The sequence below is a fragment of the Octopus bimaculoides genome, chromosome 9 (assembly GCF_046866305.1).
Source record: "Octopus bimaculoides isolate indiv1 chromosome 9, ASM4686630v1, whole genome shotgun sequence".
Lineage (NCBI taxonomy): Eukaryota > Metazoa > Mollusca > Cephalopoda > Octopoda > Octopodidae > Octopus > Octopus bimaculoides.
Window position 1 is genome coordinate 76,136,014 of NC_142936.1, and position 23,052 is coordinate 76,159,065.

Below are 23,052 nucleotides of genomic sequence, written 5' to 3' on the forward strand. Positions count from 1 at the left end.
TAAAATACTATGAAATAATTATTACAAAAGAGATTACTTAACCAAGAAATGTTTAAACAAGAAATGCGTTAAATATTATTCAAACATGAATGAGTAGTTTTTTTCAATTTTGCCAAATGTAAGGATTAAATTCTGTAAAACAAACTAAATTATACAAACTAATAAACGATGTAATGTAAGAGAGTATTCTCCTATCCACTACTGGTGCATAAAAATTATTTTAACTTTGAAAGAAAAATAACTCGTCTCTAGAGTTATTTCCCTTGCATCAAAATATTTTTGCGATATGAAGTTATGTCCCTTTGTATTCATTATTAGAATTTAGTCTGCTTGATTTTTCCAAAAGGGACAAACTAAAAGGTAATGAATAATAGAAGATATTATTGAAGGTTGTCACTGCAATAAAAACCTGTGGCCTTTCACATGTGCTAGAAAGTGATATATTAAAAAAGACACTTGCTATTTTTCATTCAAATAATTTTATTTCTACCATACATTAAGTAGTTTCTTCCAAAGTTTTACGGCATTCAGTCTTCCGGTGCATTTTGTTCAGCAACTGCAAGAAACATTCAAATTTTTTATTAAATTTAATTTAGTAATGCTTTCCCCCCCCCCGCCCCTTTTTTTAGTAATTCTCAAGTGTAATTAAATTATTAATATTCAATTACTGCAGAACTTGTGGTAAATCTTGTAAGCAATTACTAAATAACACTGGACAGTGACGATAGAGTGTTTTTTTTTTCTATCACATGCAGCGTGTAGTAGACGTAAGTGATTTGCTAATTAATGTATTCATGTTATCGCACGCTAGATAAAAGTTTCTAATTAAAATTGTAGCATGAGAAATTAATGGAATGAATTAAGATTCTTACAGTTATGAATATTAAACTAAAATCAAGTTTATTTCCCCCTAAGTACACAGAATTTTATTTGCTTTTGTATTAGATATACTTCTTGCCTAAGTCCGAATATAATCCGGCCCTAAAAACGCTTATTCACAAAAATTTTGACTTTTGTCCTCTCTAAAGAAATAATTAGTGGGTTACATTTACCAATTCACTGAGAATATAGTGTACATTGCGGCCAGCATATATTCACATACGTCTTTGTGTTGCCTTTTTCTATTTTTAAGGTATAAATTTTGAAGATTAGAGAAAACATGATAAATGACACACTAAAAGTCGACAACCAGTTTTCTTCGAAATGATAATGGTAAAAGCATCTGATTAGATTTGTTGGGAGAAACACTACCACAACAATTATATTACGATATAAAAACTCATACACACCAGTGCTGAAGGAATCTTCAAACTCTTCTGCCATAGTTGGGAAGCATGCCGTAAAGTTCTTAATATTAACAAAACTTGTGTAAACTTTGATTGTGGTCCAATTTTCTTCTAGATTTAGTAAAACAAAACAAATTAAGTCAGTGGTTAGTGAATAATATCCTCACCGCTTAAATATGAATGAAAAAGTCGCTTGCACAAGACACCACGCATTAGGACTGAAACCAAAACCACAAGGCTGCGAAGTGAACTTCATCAGAAAAATACAACGAATTAACACTTTAAAAAGAAATATATCTTTGTAGAAGCATTCTAATAATGGTTTCAAATTTTGCTATAAGTCCACCAAGTTATAAGTCGATTACATCGATACTTATTTCATCGACTCCGAAATAATGAAAGGCAAAGTCGTCTTTAGCGAATTTCAACTCACAACATTAATTCGGACAAAATGCTAGGCATTTTACTCGGCAGGCGAACGATTCTCCCAGTTCGCTGCCTTAATAGCATTCTAATAGTCACCGAAGTTAACAAATCTGAGACATTTGAACGATTAATTCTCTAATATATATGGTTGTTTAAGTAAATGGCTTAAATGAAATGCCAAGATCAACCACAAGAAATTACAATTTTAGTCGTGCTTGCATTCTCCCAAATATTTATTACGAGCCTAACGCAACCAGTTCTACAAAATTCACTGTCTAAATTATACGGAATGTACTTTGAGAATATAAGAAAATCTTTTAAAAATTTTACTTACTTATTTTGGACCATTCAATTTCGTAAACTTGTTGGTGATTTCTTTTACATTTTTGGAGGATTCTGAAGCATTCGATAATTATCAAGTTAAATTTGTACGAAATCATTTTATACAGTATTGCACTTCAGCATATGCTATTCCCTTTTCATAAATTTATACGCAGTCATAATTTTAGTTTCATATAATGTTTTTTACCCTATTTCTTTCTTCGGCTAAATTGTACCATATTTCTCACAATTTATATGAATTTCACCTTTTGATTAATTAGAATTTTTATTTCATCAATAAAGTACAGGTTGAACACCAGGGATTCAGATATTTACAAGCAATGGCAAAAGATGTTGTAATATGTTATACTGCTACATCCATCAGAACTACTTACAACGTTTATTGCTGACGAGCTGGCATTACCGTATTGGACAAAATGCTTAGTAGTTTATCTTCCCGCTTTTTACATTCATAACTCAAATCCCGCCGAGATCAAATTTGTCCTGTATCCTTTGGGGACCAACAAGATAAAGTACGAGCTAAATACTTAGGCTGACGTAATGGATTAAACCCTCTCCCAGAAGTTGCTTGTCATACGCCAAAGTTTGAAATTTTCTCTCTTACTGTTAATATTACATGGTAGACACGTCAGAGCGTTGAAAAACTGCTTCACTGTATTTCATCCGGCCTTTTACATTCCAAGTTTAATACTCACCGAGATCAACTTAACATTTCATCCTTCCAAGTCGATAAAATAAAGCACTAGAACTGGAGTCGATATAATTGACAAACAACTCCCTTCAAAAATGTAAGTATTATAACTATATTAGTAATAATATGTATGTGTTTCGGCAAGAGAGGCCAATTTCGAAGCGGATCCAGTGAAATGGTTTAGCTTGATCAAAACATTGCCCTCTTTTCGTCAGTAAAGAGGAGACTCACTACAGAATTATTCCAGTGTAGAACATCAGAAATTTTGAAAAGTGTGTTCTCTACAATTATATCAAGTGAAAATAATAGCTTGCACCCAACTAAAAAGGAGAACCTATCTCCAGAACAAGAATATACCCGAAAACAGTTACGTTCTGCATTTGGTGGGATATGAATGGTGTCGTCTAACATGAAGTGCAAAACCAAAACTCAAAATTTAAAATGAAAAAGTATCCTCGTCACCTGGAAACGTTGCACAAAAAATTTACAAATGAGAAATAAAGCTTTCATCATTAACCAAAGGTAAAAGGGTTTTCTTGTACAGTGATACAAGTCCATACATTCCTCAAGTCACCCAGGGAAAGATTATACCGCTAAATATGGAAGTTGTGTTTCAACCTCCTTATTGACCTCGCTCCAAATGACTATCATCTTTTCAGTTAATTGCAATGTTATTTTACACGGAAAAGTAGTTTATTAATTGTGAAATGATGCAAAATTATACTGCGTGTTTCTTTACTTCGAAACTTGAAAAATTTTGCGCTTTTTGGAATATTAAGAATTATTGATTTGATAAGATCCCGGAGGGCAGTGACCTTAATCCTCCAATAGGAATCTTAAAGTCTACATAAGCGTTTTATATATAAAGCTTGACCTGTTCTAAAGTATATATCGCACTATCCAGTGAAGGGCACTGAGTGCATCCAGAGCAGCTCGCACTAGATGAGCTTAAGTAATTTGGAATCGAGAGTTCGATATCTGCACTAATGCCATCTTCAAAATTCGTTGCATATACAAAAGTGAGTTCATTGGAAAGGGTGGCCTACACGTATGTCTGACTTCCCAACAGGAAATATACTGGTAGACTGATAGTTAATGACTCACTGCCATTACTCATCGGAAACATCGGATTGATTAGACTATACTCTGCACAACGTATTGAGTAATCTGGTGTACTTTATGATCATGGACGTCTATCTGTCCATCCTTTCATCTTTCCCTTCCAAAATTCTCTTCAAATTATTTTATTTTTCTGTCTCTTCCCTGTTTAGTGTCATCCCCTATCCAGTAACACTTTATATCTTCTTCCCCTCTTAACTCTTTTACTAGTTTTCTCTCCTACTAATTCGAATTATATAGCCATCAATAACAGTTGATACTTTTCTCTTCGACGAAGTGTGACCGAAACGTTAGACTTGTTTCTTCAAAGCCATATTTTGCTAGCATAGAACATCACTAGTTTTCTCGAAGTTAACCGTTTTACTAAATATAAGCATGGAAACACGTACGTAGCACACATCTGCAGGTTACTATTTTTGTATTCAATGCTCGCGATACAACTAAATAGTTACTATTTTTGTTCTGAAGAGAGAGAAACCATAAACGTATTTTAGAAATAAAATAAAATATAAATAAATAAAAAAAGGAATCCATAATGTTTAAAAGAATTTATCTTTACCTTTTTGGTTTTAAATCGTCAAGAAATCTGTAAGGGTAAGAATTTAACTTCCAGTAAATAAGCAATGGGACCATCCTCAGGAAGAAGTTTTCTGCAGCCCAAAAGAGATTCTCAATAACAAACTTGCACAAGTTGTCAATATCAGGTTCCTTCCAAATTATACTTTCTTTGACATCATATATCTGTTTGAAATCCAAGAACTCTGCAATAATCTATAGGAAGTAGACTAGGCAGTAAAATAATGGACTAAGCGGTAAAATCAGAATCGTGTTTGAAATATGCACAAGAATGTTAATTTCGTAAAAAAATTATTTGTATTTCCAGCGGGGTTCGATCCCACCAAATACCTTCAGGCCTTAAAACTTCGGATTTATCAAAGTCTGTACAGAAGCTCAACGTGTATATAGGTTACACATATATTAGCTAGAGCTGTAAACGTTGGCGGAATAAAATCAATAAAACCAATGATTTCGAACGATGATTCCTTATATGATTTTTGTTTCCTCCCGCGTCCCATAAACATTTTCTGTTCAGTATCAATTTCTTTAATACAGTGAAATATTGATGGCGCATTGGGAAATTGAACCAGCAGTGATTTAGTCAGAAAATGTCAAATATACACCAAATAAAACGCAAACGGTTATTGCATTTGGAAGTTGGTAGAATGCCATTTAGTTCAATGTTATGGCTAAGTGTTTACTTATGGTATCATGTTTATGTAATTACAAATTAAAACACTGACCATAAGTCTTTAACATACAAAATTATTTGTAAATAACCAAATGACATCGTATCGCATCAAATTCCATCAGTGCAATCACACATTAAGTATATAACGACATTTTCACAATGCTCATTAGAACCATCCGAGAGGTTAACATTGCAGTTTGAAAATATGCGATTAAAATGCTGAATAGTAAGTATATACATACATCTCTTTAACGACTTTATGTGCCCTCATTTAACATTTTCATTACGCTTTTAATCGTCTTTGTGTGCCCTGAATTGGATACAAGAATCTCCGGTCCTGAAACAGTAATACTCCAGCGTTCGATCTACAGAAGTGGACAGGTTGGTAAAATAGTCAAACTTGTTATCTTCAGTTCGGTTTTCGTGTCTAAACTCACCTACGGTCATAAATGTTGGGTACTGTGATCGAAAGAGTATGATCGCGAATACAAGCGGTCGAAATGGGGTTCTTCCGATGAGTCTCTGAAGTAACGTTGCTTGATAGGCTGCATAGCGCGGAGATTAGAGTCTTACCCGGTCGAGTCATTATTTCTCCGCATGGAGAAGTCATCTCCGGTACTACGGAATGTAATCAGAATGACATAGGAAATAATCACAAACGGTGTTTTCAAGGCGAGCCAACCGTGTGAGACCTAGATATAGACAAATAACTAGATGTAGGAGTACATGGTCAGACAGTACATGTACGCGAGTGTATGCGTTTTGATAAGATGGTGTATGAGGATGCATGTTAGTGAACGCGCTAGTGTAGGTGAGAGCGTTTAGAGTGTAAGAAGGTGGAGGAAAAAGAATAAACTATTTTTGCTTACTTTCTCTGAAGGAAAATCTGGATTTAAAAGTGCCTTTTCTCTGACTTTTAGTTCCATTTCATGTAACTTAAGTTTCTGGACGGTTTCATGGCAAAAACAAGCACAATTTTTTATGGCCACTTTCTTCATCCGACATTTTTTGCATCTACTTTTGCTGTGATGGTGCACTAAAAGAGAGTAATGTATTGTTTTGAAATATAATCCTGTTTTCTTTGTTAGAAGTAGAGTATATTTTATCCATGAAATAAGTCCCTGTCCAGTCTGTATTATTGAAAAACGCATGACAAACTTGTTAAATCTGAACTACTTCAAAATAACTTGTAATTATTGCTCCTTTAAGTTTATCAACAATCACATTAAACTGCAATAAATATCTCTAATTTAAATCTCATTCCTCAAAATATAATTTCCCCTGCGAAAAAAGGTTCATTGAATATTTCTGTTGGATGGAATATACATGTTTATGCTGGCAAAAGTCCAATTTTCGTACTGGGTCGGTAAATCGAAATGCTAGATTTTAAAATATTGCAATTCGACCACATGAAACGGAGCATTTCATTAAAAAACTTCAAATTATGAAACAAAAATATTTTTAGCAATTCAGGATTTTCAAATGTTTTTTTTCTAAAAATGCAATCAAATCCACCATATTAAGACGGCACTACCAGAGCTTAAAAAACAAAATTTCAGGGTCCCGGGGAGAGTCATTCACTTTTAGTGCCTTTTACTGAATATACGTGTTTTTCCGCTGCTCTCGTTTAATTGTAGGTTTTCCCTTTTGGGAATACCGTTTTTCTTTCTTAACTGTTATACAACTTTTGCTGTTTTCTGTATCTTTTGGACATACGGCCTACTTTAACAGGTTCGTTTTTGTGCGAATTCCCCCTGCTTAGAGGCGAATTGTGTTCCTTTCTGAAAACTTCTTTTCACAGTCAGTACAACGTGGAAGTTGACGCTTCCAAGTTTAAGCTAAATTTAAGATTTTTTTTAAATATAAACCTTGTAAACTATATAAACGGAAATACAAAAAATACAACCTATGCAGTCTCTCACACGCTATTATGGCTTTGTAGTATATGCTATGCTCTCGCAAATTAATTATGGTGCTTATGTTGTCACGATCAGAGAGACAACCTGTTGATTCTCCCAGAATTGTGTAACATTCAAGATGTGAAATTTAGGAGAGAAGGCAAGCAGTATAAGCGCTAGTTGGAAGTAATTTTCAGAATAGGGGAGAACAATGCAAAATGAGTAACTTGTTGAAGGAAGTACAATCTGATAAATCCAGAAATCGGGTCCACGTCCCAATAATCATGATTTCAACACTGCCCACGAGCTCATTTATAAAAAGATAATTTCTAATGTCGTTTGCATCAAAGAATCACGCTTAAAATCACTTAGCATAGATGACCCAGCTGAGCCAAAATCATGCGATGATTTCTAATGGAGAATGGAAAGGCAGCCAAACAGTGAAATCTGCTTCTTCGTGTGTAAGCTTTCCTTGTTTTAGAGAAAATTTCAAGCCAAGAAACATTTTATTCTTTGCTTACGGAAAAAAAGGATTCAAACTCGGACAGTATGGCTGTATGCAATTTCAGAACGTTTATCAGAAGTAACTCGAGAATTTGAAGAATAAAACACCAGAATGTACGCCTTTACTTTACACCGATCAGCTTAGTAAAAAAAAGAAACACGTTACAATGAAGTCCAAATTAGTTTGAAATAGTGTCTGGCGATGAATGAAGCCCTGTGTTTGTAACATGCGAGTCAGTCTCAGTGACTTCTTTGAAACAACATTACAGCTAATGGCGTTCCACATTCATATGCATAGGTTATTCTTACGAATATTTTAACGCTGTTTCATGTCTATATCGATCAATGGAATGTCTGGTGTAGCAATAGCAAAACATTATGTGCATTAGAATAAAATAAAACCGTTATGGTGCGATTACCTTTGTGCATGCATTGTTGGCAATGTCTAGATTTAATAAATTCCTCTTTTGTTTTAGCCAGTGTCTGTAGTTCAGCATTGTTTCTCCAACATAAAATTCTGAATTCAGAATAGAAATACGATAACGTTTTTGTACTGCTAACCTCATCTTTAGAGATGAAACATTTTTAAATATTTACAACAAGCATTCATTACTGGGATCGCCTCAGAAACAAAACTATTCTTTCCGACACATCCGTGAGCGCTACACCATCTGTACTGTATATAAACATTTCCATGAACACTCTCCAAATGATGTCGATATCAAGTTCAGTTATCCACAACTTGCAGAAGCTATATGGACCCCTAAACTCATACGCCCCTATGGCAATAAAGTTCATATTACATGAGATTGTGACAACTCACAAGTCATACCATATTCAACTTTAAGATACGAGTATCGTCTGAAAAGTTTATAGGTTGGCCAAGATACTCTCATGGAATGTGCCCAATATAAGGTTTATTTTTCAACAGTCCACACAATTTTTCCATCGGTGTTGCAGTGCTTGGATACCATTGGCGAAGAAGCTTTCATTTTGCTCGTCAAAATATCAACAGCAGTAGATATGATATTCTCAATACGATACTGGTTCCCAACCAAGTGTTTTTTCATGTTGGGAAACAGATGAGAGTGAGATGTCAAATCAGGAGAACAGAAAGGGTAATCAACCAGTTCAAAGTCACAGTCATACACAGAAGCTATTGAAACGAAAGCCTTGTGTGCTAGAGTATTGTCCTGATGAAACAGGACTCCTTTCGTAACTACCTCGGCAAGCTGGCATGATATTCTCCTTGGATAATGTGGTCCTTTTGAAGACAGTCAAATAATGCCCTTTGTATCCAGGAAAAAAACTGAAGCCATCACCTTCCCTACAAATAGAGGACCTAAGTTTTCTTTGGAGCAGGTGAGGAGAAGTGTTTCTACTGCACGAATTATCTCTTTAGCTCAAATTGATCAGCCCAAAACTCATTCTGCATTAGGAAACGTTCAAGGAAACCAACTGGATCTGCCTCAAACAATGTTAGATTTTCCGTGATTTTCTAGGAAGACGTGTCATACACCGTGAAGAAACCTTCGTCATGTCAATTTCATTGTGCGGAATATTCTCAACTTCACAGGATATGCTAATAGCATGGGTCATTTGATTTATAGTTAACTGCCTATCATCCATCATCATTTGGTGAGTACGATTAGTAGTTTCCTCAGTGGAGGCAGTTTCAGGACGTCCAGGCCTTGGGGGATCTTCACTACGCCTCCTAAATCCAGCTGGCCTCATTTACACCGTTGACAAAGCTGATAATCATCCCCTAATGCTGTAAATATATAAGTATGAATGTTCATGAGAGCTAAAACCTTTTTCTGTTGGTAAGAGGTACGATGTCAGTTTACCTGCAGGAAAACAATACAGTTATTTATAAGAGTTGAAATCAATGCACGCAAGATATCATGACTCAAGCATCACTCCTTCGTAGTCAGTCTATGATATTTTCATCTCATCCTCGTAAAATACATCGACTCACAGAATAGTTTTCAGCAAACAATTTGACTTGGAAAGCAAATCTTGGGGATTCTGTTAAGTCAGATGTGGCCTGGGCCAATAATGATCAAAACGTGTCTTAGTTAAGTAGCATTGTTTCTAAAGGGTTGAACACCGATGGTTATTGGTTGTGTTGAAGCTAAAATGTCTAGAGCACTTGACTAGATTATGAATGGAAACTTTTGTTTTAACATTGAAAATTAGCAAGGTAAATACGAATCTTATTACACCTAAGTTAGAAATAGGTTTCTGGTTACATGAGATTGTGACTACTCAAGTCATACCATATTCAACTTTAAGATACGAGTATCGTTTGAAAAGTTCATAGCCTGGCTGAGATACTCTCATGGAATGTGCACAAATAAGGTTTATTTTTCAACAGTCCCCCTTGAAGTCCACACAATTTCTCCATCGGTGTTGCAGAGAAGACACCTGGTGATAATGATCAAAATCAACAAAAACCATTAAAATATCAAAAATGTTTCGTCTCTAAGATGAGGCTCACAGTCTGAATAACTAAGCTGCTAATGCAGTGTTTTCGGTTCTTCTTTCCATCATTAAAACTTAAAATTGAAATTCTATTTCATGTCATGCATTAACAGTACATAAGCGGGACATGCTAGATTTTCTAAGACTGAGTTTTAGACTAATTTGACATCGTGTATGAATATTATCGTGACAAAATTGAAAATGACATATATAATTGGGTTATGCTAAACAGAATTAATGTGTACCTTTATTTCTTTCATTTGGTAATTGAACTTAAATTTGTCGAAGATATTGATGAGAGGTGGTTGAGTGTTGAGGTTCAGTCTTAGAAAAACTATTATGCTTATTTTATATGACACAGATCACAGATTTCCCTTCAAATATTTATTAAATCTGTGTTTTATTTTATCCACTAAGACCATTAAAAACACTACTTCCACCCTAATTTTAGGAGCGAAATTATACTTAGATTAGTGGATATTATTAAGTGTTATTTTCTCAGTAGTTAAGACTATTATATCTTAACAGCGCAGTGTTTATGTTTTTAACCAAATGGGTCTTACACACCCATTAACTAATAAATAAAAGCAGTAAAGTTAAGCTTATCCTAAATTGAAAGTAAAATGTCAAGGAAAAATATGTTCGTTCTGTGAATGTACATTTACCTTAAACTAAACACGTGCACAATGTCATAAATTATAGCTATTAGTAAATATAAACAGTTCTGGAATATTATGTGGTGAATTTCAAAATTTAATTCAAACTGGAATTCAACATCAATACCAACCAAATTTATTTCGCATTAATTTTCATTTGTTCAAATGAAATCAGTAGAAGCAAAGTGTCTTATTTTTTTTACTTTATCAATTAAGTAAGCAACTCTATGTAAAGTTTAATTTTAGCTTATCAATTGAACGCTTCCTATTCATTCGTGGTTGACCGTACTCCTCGCAATCACGACAAATTTGTCGACGAATTGACACGTACCGGTTCTGAACGCCTTTTAAGGGAATCTTGAGCCATTCAAATAAAACCTAGAGACGATAGTGAAGAAAAGTGACTTCCCACCTGCTGCTCCAAAATGCCCAGTAAATGTTCGGCTATATTGATATTGGACAATTTTGGGACCAGACTAAATAGTCACCGTTAATTTTGTGTCCTTCGTATCTATTTTCTATAACATTGGTTGTGTGAATTTATGCAGTTTCTTCCAGGGAGATTTGCTAACATCGGGAACAACATTTGTACTATTGGATAAACGTGGTGAACCAAAATACTCTGGTAATCCTTGACATTAATTCAGCCAAGGTGTACAACTAAAAAGCTAAAAGAATTTTGTGATATGGTTACTTAAATCAACACAGATCTCGCTCTATACACCACGGTAAGTCTTCGGGCAGCTCTCCACCCTAAAGCTGTAAAATGGCGAATGCAGATTTAGAGAAGATAATTTGGTTTCATTAGGCAATCAATCATTTCTGTTAGCCGAGATACCAGATTTTCCACTTAGAATTGTTGATGCGGGATAGATGTTTGGATTTTGCATCCTCTCATGGTTTCCAGACTTATGGAGCTCCTGACGAATAGTTCTGATTGACAGAGCTAGCGAGGTGGTATTGCAGCCCTGTCACTTTCTTGCCGTAGTTCGATGGGGCGTGGGTACAACATGCTTCCCTATTCTGTTGGCTTTTTCAATGAACTTTTCTTTTCTTCCAGAAATAAGCTTGCAAAAGTTGGTTTTACCTTGGGTCAAGAACGCAGACAATACTGAGACGTTTTTGAACCTCTCGTACTGGCATTGAAGTGTCGACATCGTGGTAAATATTGAAGTTGATATTTAGTCTTTCATCTATGTTCCGTTTTGGTACTTTAGTGTATCAAGGGATATTTCTATGTCGTCTATTTCAGCCCACTCTCCGATATTAAAGTTTTACCATTCCTAATCACGAAGATTTTAGGATTTCCATCGGAAGAAAATAGTCGAGTATTTAGAAATGTGTGAACGTTAAGTTTTTATTGTTTATGAATTCCAGCTATTGTCAAAAGTGTCACAAGAAGGCACTCGTTATTTTACTAAAGTATTTACTCCATACTTTTATTTTACAATACAAAAGACTTTTCTAGAAAAGATGTTTAACACAGTCGAATTTGATCACAAACCGAGCCCACATTTTCAAGACCTCAGAAAAAATTTTCACTTTTGTTCACTCCAACTAAAACCCCTAAAATTATTTTTTAAACTGTATTTCAGTTAATATTAGAAACGAAATCCGGTAAATATCAAGACTATACCTTTCCAAAGCATCTATGTTTTTCGATTTTAGTTCCTGCAGTAACATCAAAGCATATTTTGAACCGATTCCTTTCACTCCTTGGCTGTCATAGTCACATCCAATCAGCAAAGCCAAACAAATCAATGACCGTTGCTCTAATCCGAACTCGTTAAAGACATCTTCAGTACTAATCGATTCTAACAGACATTGCTGAAAACAAATGTATTATTACATTACATGTTGCTTACTATTTAAATGGTAGAAACACACTATAAAATATTCATATTATATTAAAAACGTGTACATTACAAAAGATATGTATATATACTATATAAAAAAACTGTACAATACATAGGTAATGCTAAAAGTTTTCATCTACGGACCGTTTCTGAGATGTATCTTAACATGGTGTAGTACTACAGTTCATTGTTAGTTAATGATTCAAATTTCGTGATAGCATTCGGGTTCCCAGACACTTCACACAAGGGTGGCTGGTTAAAATGTAACCCTGCATCATAGTTATCCACAGTTATTTCGGTGATCAGTTACGAGATAAATATTTTAAAACGTGACAATGTGTATATAATGGACAATCCAAGTTATATTTTCGGGAAACAAATGAAGAGCCAATGAAATATCTTCCCCATGAACAGAAAAAGATCATACTATAAAAAGCAATATATCGAACATGAAAATTTCGTATAAATCCAAAAGAAAATAGACATTAAAGTTTATGCAGTTTATATAATAACGTATGTGGCATATGGTAAAATATTTACCTTGTTTATCTTAGAATAGTTACGGTAGACTTTTTTGGCACCATAGAGGAGAATGTCACTATCTGATGAGAAACAAGCATCAACAACCTTAAAATAAAAAATCATATTGAGAACTTTTAGCATTTTATTTATTCACTGGAACGGACGCTAAAGTTATGTAACTTATGATTAAATCTGAAGTTAGTTTAATGGTAAATAAAATCTCTCAACGAATCTGAACAGCCACATGAACTAAGCTGCGGTGATTAAATATCTAATAAACTCTTGTAACAAATTTATGATCTTGAACAGTAAGACAATACCATGATGATTTTAAGTGTTGTAATTTGTGATGGGACACAACTTCATGAAATTCAAGGTACATAATGACTAAGGAAATTCATATAATAAATAGAGTATATGATTAGATACGAATCGTTAGCGGTGGCAATAGCAGCGCACAAACAAATATGAATTTGGATTAGTTGCATTAATAGCAGAGCGTAATTACTTGGACTTTATTATTTAGAACGCGGTAGAAGTGGGATTAGTGCTACGGAATTACTAAGTATCAATAAAGAGTCGTTGGTTAATTAAGTCGAAAATTATTTTATATTCTTTTATCACTTGTTTCAGTCATTTGACTGCAGCCATGCTGGAGCACCACCTTTAGTCGAACAAATCGACCCCATGACTTAATCTTTGTAAGCCTAGTACTTATTTTGTCACTCCGTTTTGTCGAACCTCTAAGTTTCGGAGACGGAAACGCACCAACATCGGTTGCCAAGCGACGGTGAGGAACAAACAGTCACAGATGTTAGGGGTAATGTGATCGCAGACACACACATACATACACACACACACACAGGGTGCGGTGAATAAATCATCTAAATTACACAAAAATGAAAATAACACTCACCTCTCATTTTAACAGATATATGTACCAAAATTACATGATAATATCTTGAAATACTAAAGAATAAATTTATTCAATAAAATCGCCATTGGCTTCAACCATGGCCTCCAGACGACTTTAAAATCTTCTGCAACATTTTTGGACGATCTTTTTGCTTAAGTTGGGGAATGCTGTCATAATCCTTGCCTTCAGTTTATTTTTGGTGTTACAAGGAGTTTTGTTGGTCTCTCACTCGACCGCGCCCCACCGATCATAATGAAGGGGGTTGCAGTCTGGGGAGTTAAGTGGCAAGATGTTAGGGGTGATGTGGTAGCAGAAATTATCTGACAGCCATGAAATTATCTGTTGCCAGACATAGGATCTTCCAGCAGTCACCCTCTAGAAACAGGACAGTACTACCTCCTCCAGGCACTTGATGTAGGTCGGTCTCCGTGTTGGTGTGAGACCGAGTGGGAATATGAATGGCGGTATACCGTCGCTATAACTAGTAATCACTCCAAACACCATAATGTTGACTGAGTGTTTGTTTTTTTTATCACTCTCAGTACATGTATTTGGAGACACGGCAAGCCAACTGTTGTTCTGTGTGTTCATCTGATCCTTGTAGAAATTTTTCTCGTCTGCGAAAATCAAAGCATGTTCGGTTGGAGGGGATGCTCCAAATTTCTGACAGAGTGAATTGCGTCAAGTTGCTGTTTTTCTCACAGACGGTGCCCAACCGACTCTACTAGACTATACTATGTAGTCGACAAAATCGAAAGCAATGCACGAAGTTTGAAATATAAACTGGCGACAATTTATCCATCGCCCACTGTATGTATATGTGTATAATAGGCTTTCAGTTTTCGTCTACGTAATCCACTCAAGGCTTTGGCCAGCCCATGGATATAGTAGAAGACAGTTGCCCAAGGTGCCACGCAGTGGGACTGAACCCGGAACCATGTGGTTTGAAGTAAACTTCTTACCTTCTGCGGAGATATATATATATATATATATATATATATATATATATATATATATTTATATATATATAAATGCAATACAGAAAATTATTTGAAGTTTATAAAATTATTTCGTGTGAGCATTACAATATCTTAACATTTATCACTTATAAAATATAAGAAATACGATGGAATTCAATGAATGTCTCATTGCAAGTGACGAAATGGAAGTAATGCAAGGAGCGTTCAACAGTCCATTAGAAATATTTGCGCTGCGAGAGAAAACATTTGTAAAATAACTAGTGTTGTTTTCAATGTAATCAACATTACAGGAAACAATTTTAGCTACGTTTTGACCATCAGCAAATCCTACGTGCCTTCGAAAAACGGAAGCAGTGATGAGATAAATGCTAGTTATATGTGCGATGTTTTGCATAGGTTGTTGTAGGAATATAGAATTGCTTAAATGTTTCATTGACGGCTATATAGCTATGCCACATTATATCTCATGAAAAATGTGGGGATATGCATGTATAGAGAAAGTATAAAGTTAAAATAACGGCAGTTATTCTGATTGACAACCATCGCATTGCTTAAGACCACTTCGTTAGACGTTCCTTAAACATTTTAAATTCTATGATTGTTTCATTGCATAAGCAGTAGTTTTGTTTTTTATCATCAGTTTTATTTGTTCATCTACCAAATTTTCTCCACTCTCAATGGCAGCTGATAAATTTCAAGAGGTTTTGGTAAATGAAAAAAAACTAGGACATTTAGAAGTAAGATTGACATTTTGAAACTATTTATGAAATACATTCTAGGAGCATCAGATATACGAAGAACGATGCTGTTTTTTGTTTACCTGCTGTTTCCTTATAAATACATCACAATACAAACAATATTGCTTTTCACCATATCATTTCTGGGTAGCGTTTGTTTAAATGTCCAAAACATTTAAAGGAGTTGAATTTACTTAGAAGGCTAAAACATGCCAAACCAGCCAAATTACTGGTACTGATTCCAATGACCGGAAACGTTTTAGAAAATAAAAGTGAGATTTTTTAATCGGGAGCAAAAACACTGTATTAATAAGATATTTAGTCATAAGCTCAAAACCTGAAAAAAAAAAAAAGTTAGATGCTAAATTATACTGGAGAAACAAGCGCAGATTATATCCAATATATTGGTTTTGTGGATGACATTAACACCAGCGTACACTACCGACAGATTAGTTTGTCGGGAACGTACGTATCTGGCAAAGCTCGTGTTAAAATCAAAATAATTATAGCATGGAAAAACATGTTAGCCATTTAGAAACACAGTAAAACTTAACTTCACTAAAATATTATTTGGTGTGTGAAAAGTTTCGTCGCCCTAATTGTAACCTGGTCATTGACACAGTTTAATTGCAACCCAGTGTCGCAGTTACGGGGGCGAAAATTTGGACAACAAGCGTTTAAATCAAGTTAAAACTTTTCTATATCTTTTTGAGTGGCTAATGTATATTTTCTACGCTACTAATCAATTAGCTTATTTTTCATTATTAAATTAAATACAGAGGCAGCGAGCTTGTAGGAACGTTCGCACACCGGAAAAGGGCGACATTTCGTTCTCAGCCAACATCGAATTTGCTTTCATCCTTTTGGGGTCATTGATAAAAGTACTGTACTCGATACAATCGACTAGTTCCTTTCCCTAAATTTTCAGGTTTTATCCTTGTAGAAAGGTTTATTAAATTAAATACAATTGTACCTATAACAAAGAACATTCTTTTTTCTAGTATCTACCTAGCACCAGATACTACATATCCATGATGAAAATCTCAGCATGTGAACTAGAAAATCAAAGCTGATCCAAGACCGTAACCACAAAATCTCAATTGAAAAACCTACTGTGCTCTCGAGTTAGAGCTGACGCCCGCGAGTATTATGGTGCAGAGAAAAGATGATCTTGATATATTCGTTCCAGATATTTTATTTATATGTGGGACACTAGTTTCATTTGTATCCTTCCTGTTTATAAATAAATGTGCAACTAGAAGATGCTGTTTTTAGCAAATCAAGACGGTGTGACAACGCTCCTTGCGGGCACGAATTCTAATTAGTTGATCATTATTTTAGTAAAATAATTACAAATGGCATTGGTTAACCGGTAACTTGGAAACATTAAAATTGACAAATTTTGCAGAGACCAAATCTATTTACAAGTAGTTCTATATTTAAGAGATGAGGAATTATGTACATTATTTACATTCGACAGATATTTGTCCTCATTTTGTTTGTTAATACAACGTTTCGGCTGATAACCCTCTAACCTTCTTCAGGTGCCTTGGGGAAATTTCGAACCTGGACTCTCGTTCCTAACGTATTTTTCGACGCTATTATTGTTATTGTTCAGGTCACTGCTTGGAATCGACTACGCCATTTGCCTGTGCCACAGGCTTATGACGTAGTGGTTAAGAACGCGGGCTACTAACCCCAAGATTCCGAGTTCGATTCCAAGCAGTGACCTGAACAATAACAATAATATTGAAAAATACCTTAGGAATGAGAACCCAGGTTCGAAATTTCCCCAAGACACCTGAAGAAGGCTGGAGGGTATATCAGCCGAAACGTTGTGTTAAGAACTAACAAGATGAGGACAAATATCTGTCGAATGTAAATAATGTAAACTATTTACAACTAGTTTCGAGTTTATCTGATTCTATAACTAGTTCTTAACTTGAAAAAAACAGATTCACAATTAAAAATACTAAAATTTGTATCATAGTTCGCTCCAGTGGTTGACTGGTGAATTCATTTCTCGGAGTTTCGTGAGATAGAATAGTTGACCTATTTTTGTAATATATACCACAAAAGTGCACGCAATGTGATATTCCAAATGATACATTCCACAATGAAATCTTTTTGTTCGAGTGAGAGAAATTAAACAATGACTTTTCGATTATAATTTACCTTTTCTGCGTTTAATTGTGCACAGAGTGCCTCAGCTTCGCCATTACTCGCAAAGCAAGTTGCTCCAAGATATTTCAGAAGTGTAAGACACTGAAAAGTAAAGACAGTTGAGTGTTTAGCCAACCTCGGAAAACCCATTATTATATTGACGTATATTAATGTAATTTTTACCACTTTCTAACAGTCAAAACGTAAGATTCTGCCCACATTTAAGGATTAAATATCTTTAAAAGATATTACGCCCAATTTATAAATAAACATTACAATGACGCTAGACAGTCGGTTTTGCCAATGACGTAAAAAGGGAAACTCGGTTGAAAATGTCATACACAAACTAAAATCTTGGTACTGTAGGAAGAAAATAAAGGGAGAAGCAGATAGCTTAAAATTCAAAATACTGCCCGTTCTAGGAAATTCAATTCTTTCTTGTAATTTGTATTGGGCGTACCAAAGAATTCAAGAAAAATTACATTCGTGTTTACATCTGTTTAATATTTAGAATGACAGTTTCCGTGTATAGGGTTTCTATTCAGCACTTAAGTGTTGGCTTTAAAGGAACTAGAAAGAGAAAAATAACAATGGAGGGAAAAAACCGATTTCATTAATAGTTAGTTGACCTCATCCTTGTTTAAGCACTAAACTGCTGAATCTTCTAAATAGGAGGAATTTTTTACTAATTATAAAATTTTCTTAGTTCAACTTCTAATGCCCATTAATAAATTTATCAGTAGAAGCGCAGGAATCGAAGTGTATCTTGAAACCGATTTAATAAAATAAACAGCGTCTTGAACTCGCATAAAGAACCCTAATATTTTAAGTCATATCATGACAGTTAACAAAAGTAAATATAACGTCTTAAAATTTAGTTATGAAACATACTAAACTATCAAATTTAAAGTAATTTTATGTATGAGGGAGACTAACAATTTAGAGGGTCATACGTTCAATATTAAGTTAGCTCCGTTTAACCATATAATTTTCATGCAGAAGACACACCAAGGTAATTTTTCCAATTTCATATTGTTCCTAGCCACATCATAAAAAGTCTGTTCACATATATAAAATTTCAAAGCGGTTAAAAGGTGGGCACTTAAAATCAGTGTCTTATATATAATAATGTGCGTATATATAATTAGTAGTTAATATAGTCCCGTGGAAAGAATAGTGGTATAAGCGGGTTAATGCCTATCGAAAACATTAAAATCAGAGATACTTTTTTGTGTTAATTCTTTATATTTATGTGTATTTTGTTGTATTAAATGTGCTTCGCTTGTAAGAACAAACTTCACTGCACATTACATAATTGCGAACCTCTGAGCATTGATCTGCTATAAAAATTGAGAGGAACAGTTATTAGTGCTGATATTTTGAATGGATAAACTAAATACTGCTACAGACATTGCGATATCAAAATATAATTTCAAGGCACTAAAAGTAATTTTTACAAATACGATTTCACATTGAATGCAGACCACAAGTTCGCATGTGGCAGATTTTAACTTGAATCAATTCTGTCGTATGTTCATTATGGTACGGATTTCAAATTTTGACACAAGGCTAACGATTTCGGGGAAGAATTAAGTCGATTACATCGACTCCAGGAGTCAACTGGTACGGATTTTGAACTCCGAACGCAAAGACAGATGAAATGTTGCCAAGCATCTCACCAGCTCGCCGTCTTAATGCCCTTTATAATATTGAGTTTCATAAGAAAAATAATAAGATCCGAAAGCAAATTTAGAGGGAATTTTGTCGAAAATAGATAAGAAAAAAGGTTGAAAACAAACAAATCCTACATTTTGAGAGGTAATTGTCCGAGACCGTTCCCTTTGTATTGGTGGGAGACATTCTTGATTACAGGAAATCTTTCTGCGTTTGAATATTGTTGAATCTTTTAATTCTGGGATTCTTCCATCAATCACAAAAATTGGCTCAATGCCGTTTATCAGAAACTCGATGGTACGTAAGAAAACATTTCTGGATAATAAAAAAATATGAAATTAGTGTTGAAAGAATTCTTGAGTGACTCCGGTTAGTAAATTGATTATTCAATATTCAAATACATTGAAACTTTAAAATATGGAGTTTTACTTTTGGGGGGAGATTCCTAATTTAGTTCGTAATATCAACAATAAATGAAAATCAAACGATGTAATCGTTGATCGAAGGATTTAAGAATGGCTATCACTATTTCATAGAGAAGGGAACGGATAAGGAACTGGGCAGTTGCTTTCATTTGTGAAAGAAATTTTTGTCCTAAAATTTAGTTCTTTACATTTATTTCTCAAACGCGTGATAATGCTATAAATAGCGTGATCAGGATAAACTATCCATATAATGCAGAAAAATACGTTGCCAGCCAGCCATGAGACTCGAACTCACATCTCTGTGAAAGTTCTAAAATTGCAGAAGAATTCGTTGCTGGGCAGTTTGGTTTAATGGCAAAACACTTGACATGTAATCACAGAGATGTGAGTTCGTGTCTCATGGCAGGCCGGCAACGTATTTTTCTGCAATGTATGGATAATTTATCTTGATCACGCTATTTATAGCATTATCACGCGTTTGAGAAATAATTTTATTTCTGTATCTTGCAATACATCTCAACGCTTCTAAAAAAAAAATAATAAAGAACAAACTTTGTTTATTTTCATCTTAAAGTTGAATTTAATTCTTTACATTTTGCGTCTACCCTCCAATTTCGGGCCCACTTCCGGTAAAAAAATGTTTAACTATTATATCCGCAATATTACTTTTGAAGTAATAAAATAATATAAATATTTCATGAATTGATTCAGCTATATGACAGATCATTAAAGAACTGCCAATAATTAATTGTTGACCTGTCGACATACTTTTGTGGTATTAATGAAGTAAATTCTTTTAATTTTACTTTTCTAAAACAAAATCCTCTGAAATTACACTTAATGTTTCATAAAACACCATGACATTATATATTTCATATCGTTTATAATTTTGATTAAGGCGATGCTCCTGCATAGCTGCAGTCAAATGACTAAAACAAGAAAAAGAATATATTTTTCAATTACCACTAAGTTTACTGGAGCAAAACGTGAAGAGAATGTTTTTGCTCAAAAACACAAAGCACTCCTCGGTTCTAGAATCGAAACCACGATCGTAAGATATACATTTTAACCACTAACCACGCCCCTTCAATAGAGATAAAATGAAAAATATTTGTACACTTTACATAGGATGTAAACTCACCGTCCCAGTATTATTTCGTAAGTTTTTTGTTCATGATTATTAGTCCCCAGAGCATACTTCACATCAGTCCTATGATCGTTACTGGTAAGGTGCTCTCTGAAGGTGATTTAGCTACTTTTTCTTGCAGACTGAACGACCATACCGAGATAACCTCATTGCTCGAATTTACAAGTATTTTATGAGAGAGCGCCTTCCTCAACAGTCAATCAGAGACTCAACGAATAGTCTATAATTAAGATGCTTGATCTGTATTGTTGTAGGATACCTCGTTCTTAAGAGAACGCTTCCAGTAATTGTTGTAAAGCAACGGGAAATAGACAATTAGCAACAGGTTCCCTTGTTAATTATTGTGCACTTTAGTTCCGAATAATGGATCTAAAACTACATATGTCAATCGTTGTCTGACACGAATTTCAAATTTTTATATCAATGACCGAATTTTCAAATCTTATAAATAACTTCAAAATTTACGAATTTAAATCTACAGGGTTTTAATTTAGCAGAAGAGGTTTCCAAGTGTTTTATAGTTACATCTCTTAATAAAACCAGTTTCGAAACCGATAGTATGCTTCATGTAGACCACCATACAGTGGTAAATTAAGAAATATATTTAGTTACTGCAGAAATGGCGCAATAATGACAAACTGTTTGACACATTCGAGAGTCTTAAAGATCAACTCAGAAAAAATAGTCACGAAAATCAAATGCTGAAAGCAAAAGAAGAGCTTCCAGCCTACCCAACGTATTATTTTTTTAAATGCTACTAGTCCCAGAGTAACGAAAAGGACGGATTTTCGAAACGGCTATCACTTCATAGGGAGCAAAAATACAAAAAGTAAGAAATTGGTTGCTAAACATTTTATTATTACACAAGTGTCGTAAGACATATGTATTAGTAAAAATTTTCCAGTGTCATATTCCAAAACTTCCAATATCCTATGTATATTTTCCCCTTACATAATTCAGTACCCTTTTCTCTTCCCCATAAGAACGATAGCTATTCCTAAAGTCCACTACAAAATTTGTCGAAAGCAAGGAGACGATATTAAATTCTATAAATTTTGTTTGATTAAATGTTGAAAGCTAGGAGAGAAAATTAAATACAACAACAGTCATTCCAATTTCTAGCTGTTGTATCGTACATAGAATAAAAGTATTTAATTGTATCATTCTTTAAAGCAGCGAGCTGCAAAAATCGTCAGCCCGCCGGACGAAATGCTTAGCAGCAATTCGTCCGTCTTCAGGTTCCGAGTTCAAATTCCACCGAAGTCGACTTTGACTTTAATCTTTTTGGGGTTGATAAAATAAGTACCAGATGAGTAATGGGGTCAATACAACCGACTTAGCCCTTCTCCGAAATCACTGGCCTAGTGCCAAAATTTGAAAACTATATTCTCATTCTTTGAAGCGGCGACTTGTCAGAATCATCAGCAAGCCGGACAAAATGCTTAGCGGCATTTCGTCCGTATTTATGTTCTGAATTCCAGTTCAGCCGAGGTCGACTTTACCTTTCCTCCTTTTGGGCTCGATAAAATAAATACCAGTTCGACCGGCGTGCTAATGATTCCACCAGGTAACCACCTTGGAACCGGAATGATAATATATTATTCATTTAGCTCGATACGCTATCTCTAGTGAAATCGCAATGTATCAAAATAAAACATAGTCGTTGCAAAACAATTTCCTACCTTAAGTAAATATTCTTGTAAGCGGTACATAATCTACTTTCAACTATCCAGGTATTCAGGTCTATTGCGATTTTATAACCACTTAATTCTGATAAATGCTCCTCCTTCGTCACAGGTTGTAGAATTTGCCATAATGACGGTACTCCCATTGCAGATCTAAGAAAGTATACAAACATTAACAACAGTCATAACATTATTTATAACCGCGGGAATATTCAATTAATCGCTATATGTTGTGGTGTCCATGTTCGTCCTCTCTACGTTCGTCTTTTATAGACAATTAAGAAATTGTTAC

General features: G+C 34.5%; 1 protein-coding gene across 2 annotated transcripts; it reads right to left on the minus strand.

Annotated features, from left to right (window-relative positions):
• Positions 1 to 460: 460 nt before the first annotated feature.
• LOC106872520 (flap endonuclease GEN homolog 1) lies at positions 461 to 23,052 on the minus strand. Of its 2 annotated transcripts, none has more exons than XM_089357808.1 (11): positions 22,758 to 23,052; positions 19,638 to 19,818; positions 17,842 to 17,931; positions 13,052 to 13,138; positions 12,292 to 12,482; positions 7,935 to 8,032; positions 5,983 to 6,149; positions 4,424 to 4,605; positions 2,047 to 2,108; positions 1,290 to 1,397; positions 461 to 556 (listed from the first exon to the last, which is right to left on the minus strand). In XM_089357808.1, the coding sequence occupies exons 1-11, from the start codon at positions 22,931 to 22,933 to the stop codon at positions 528 to 530; spliced, it is 1,371 nt and encodes a 456-aa protein (XP_089213934.1). In that variant the 5' UTR covers positions 22,934 to 23,052; the 3' UTR covers positions 461 to 527. The 2 variants fall into 2 exon arrangements, with proteins under 2 accessions (XP_089213934.1, XP_089213933.1); XM_089357807.1 differs by having other exon boundaries at positions 4,424 to 4,635.

Excerpts from the sequence above, each read along its gene's own strand:
- LOC106872520 (XM_089357807.1), bottom strand. The coding sequence starts at position 22,933 with ATGTTTGTATACTTTCTTAGATCTGCAATGGGAGTACCGTCATTATGG. Across the intron at positions 8,033-12,291 it reads AACATAGATGCTTTGGAAAG|AATTTTATGTTGGAGAAACA; the intron begins GTATAGTCTTGA and ends TTCTGAATTCAG. Across the intron at positions 1,398-2,046 it reads AATTGAATGGTCCAAAATAA|AAGAAAATTGGACCACAATC; the intron begins GTAAGTAAAATT and ends TACTAAATCTAG.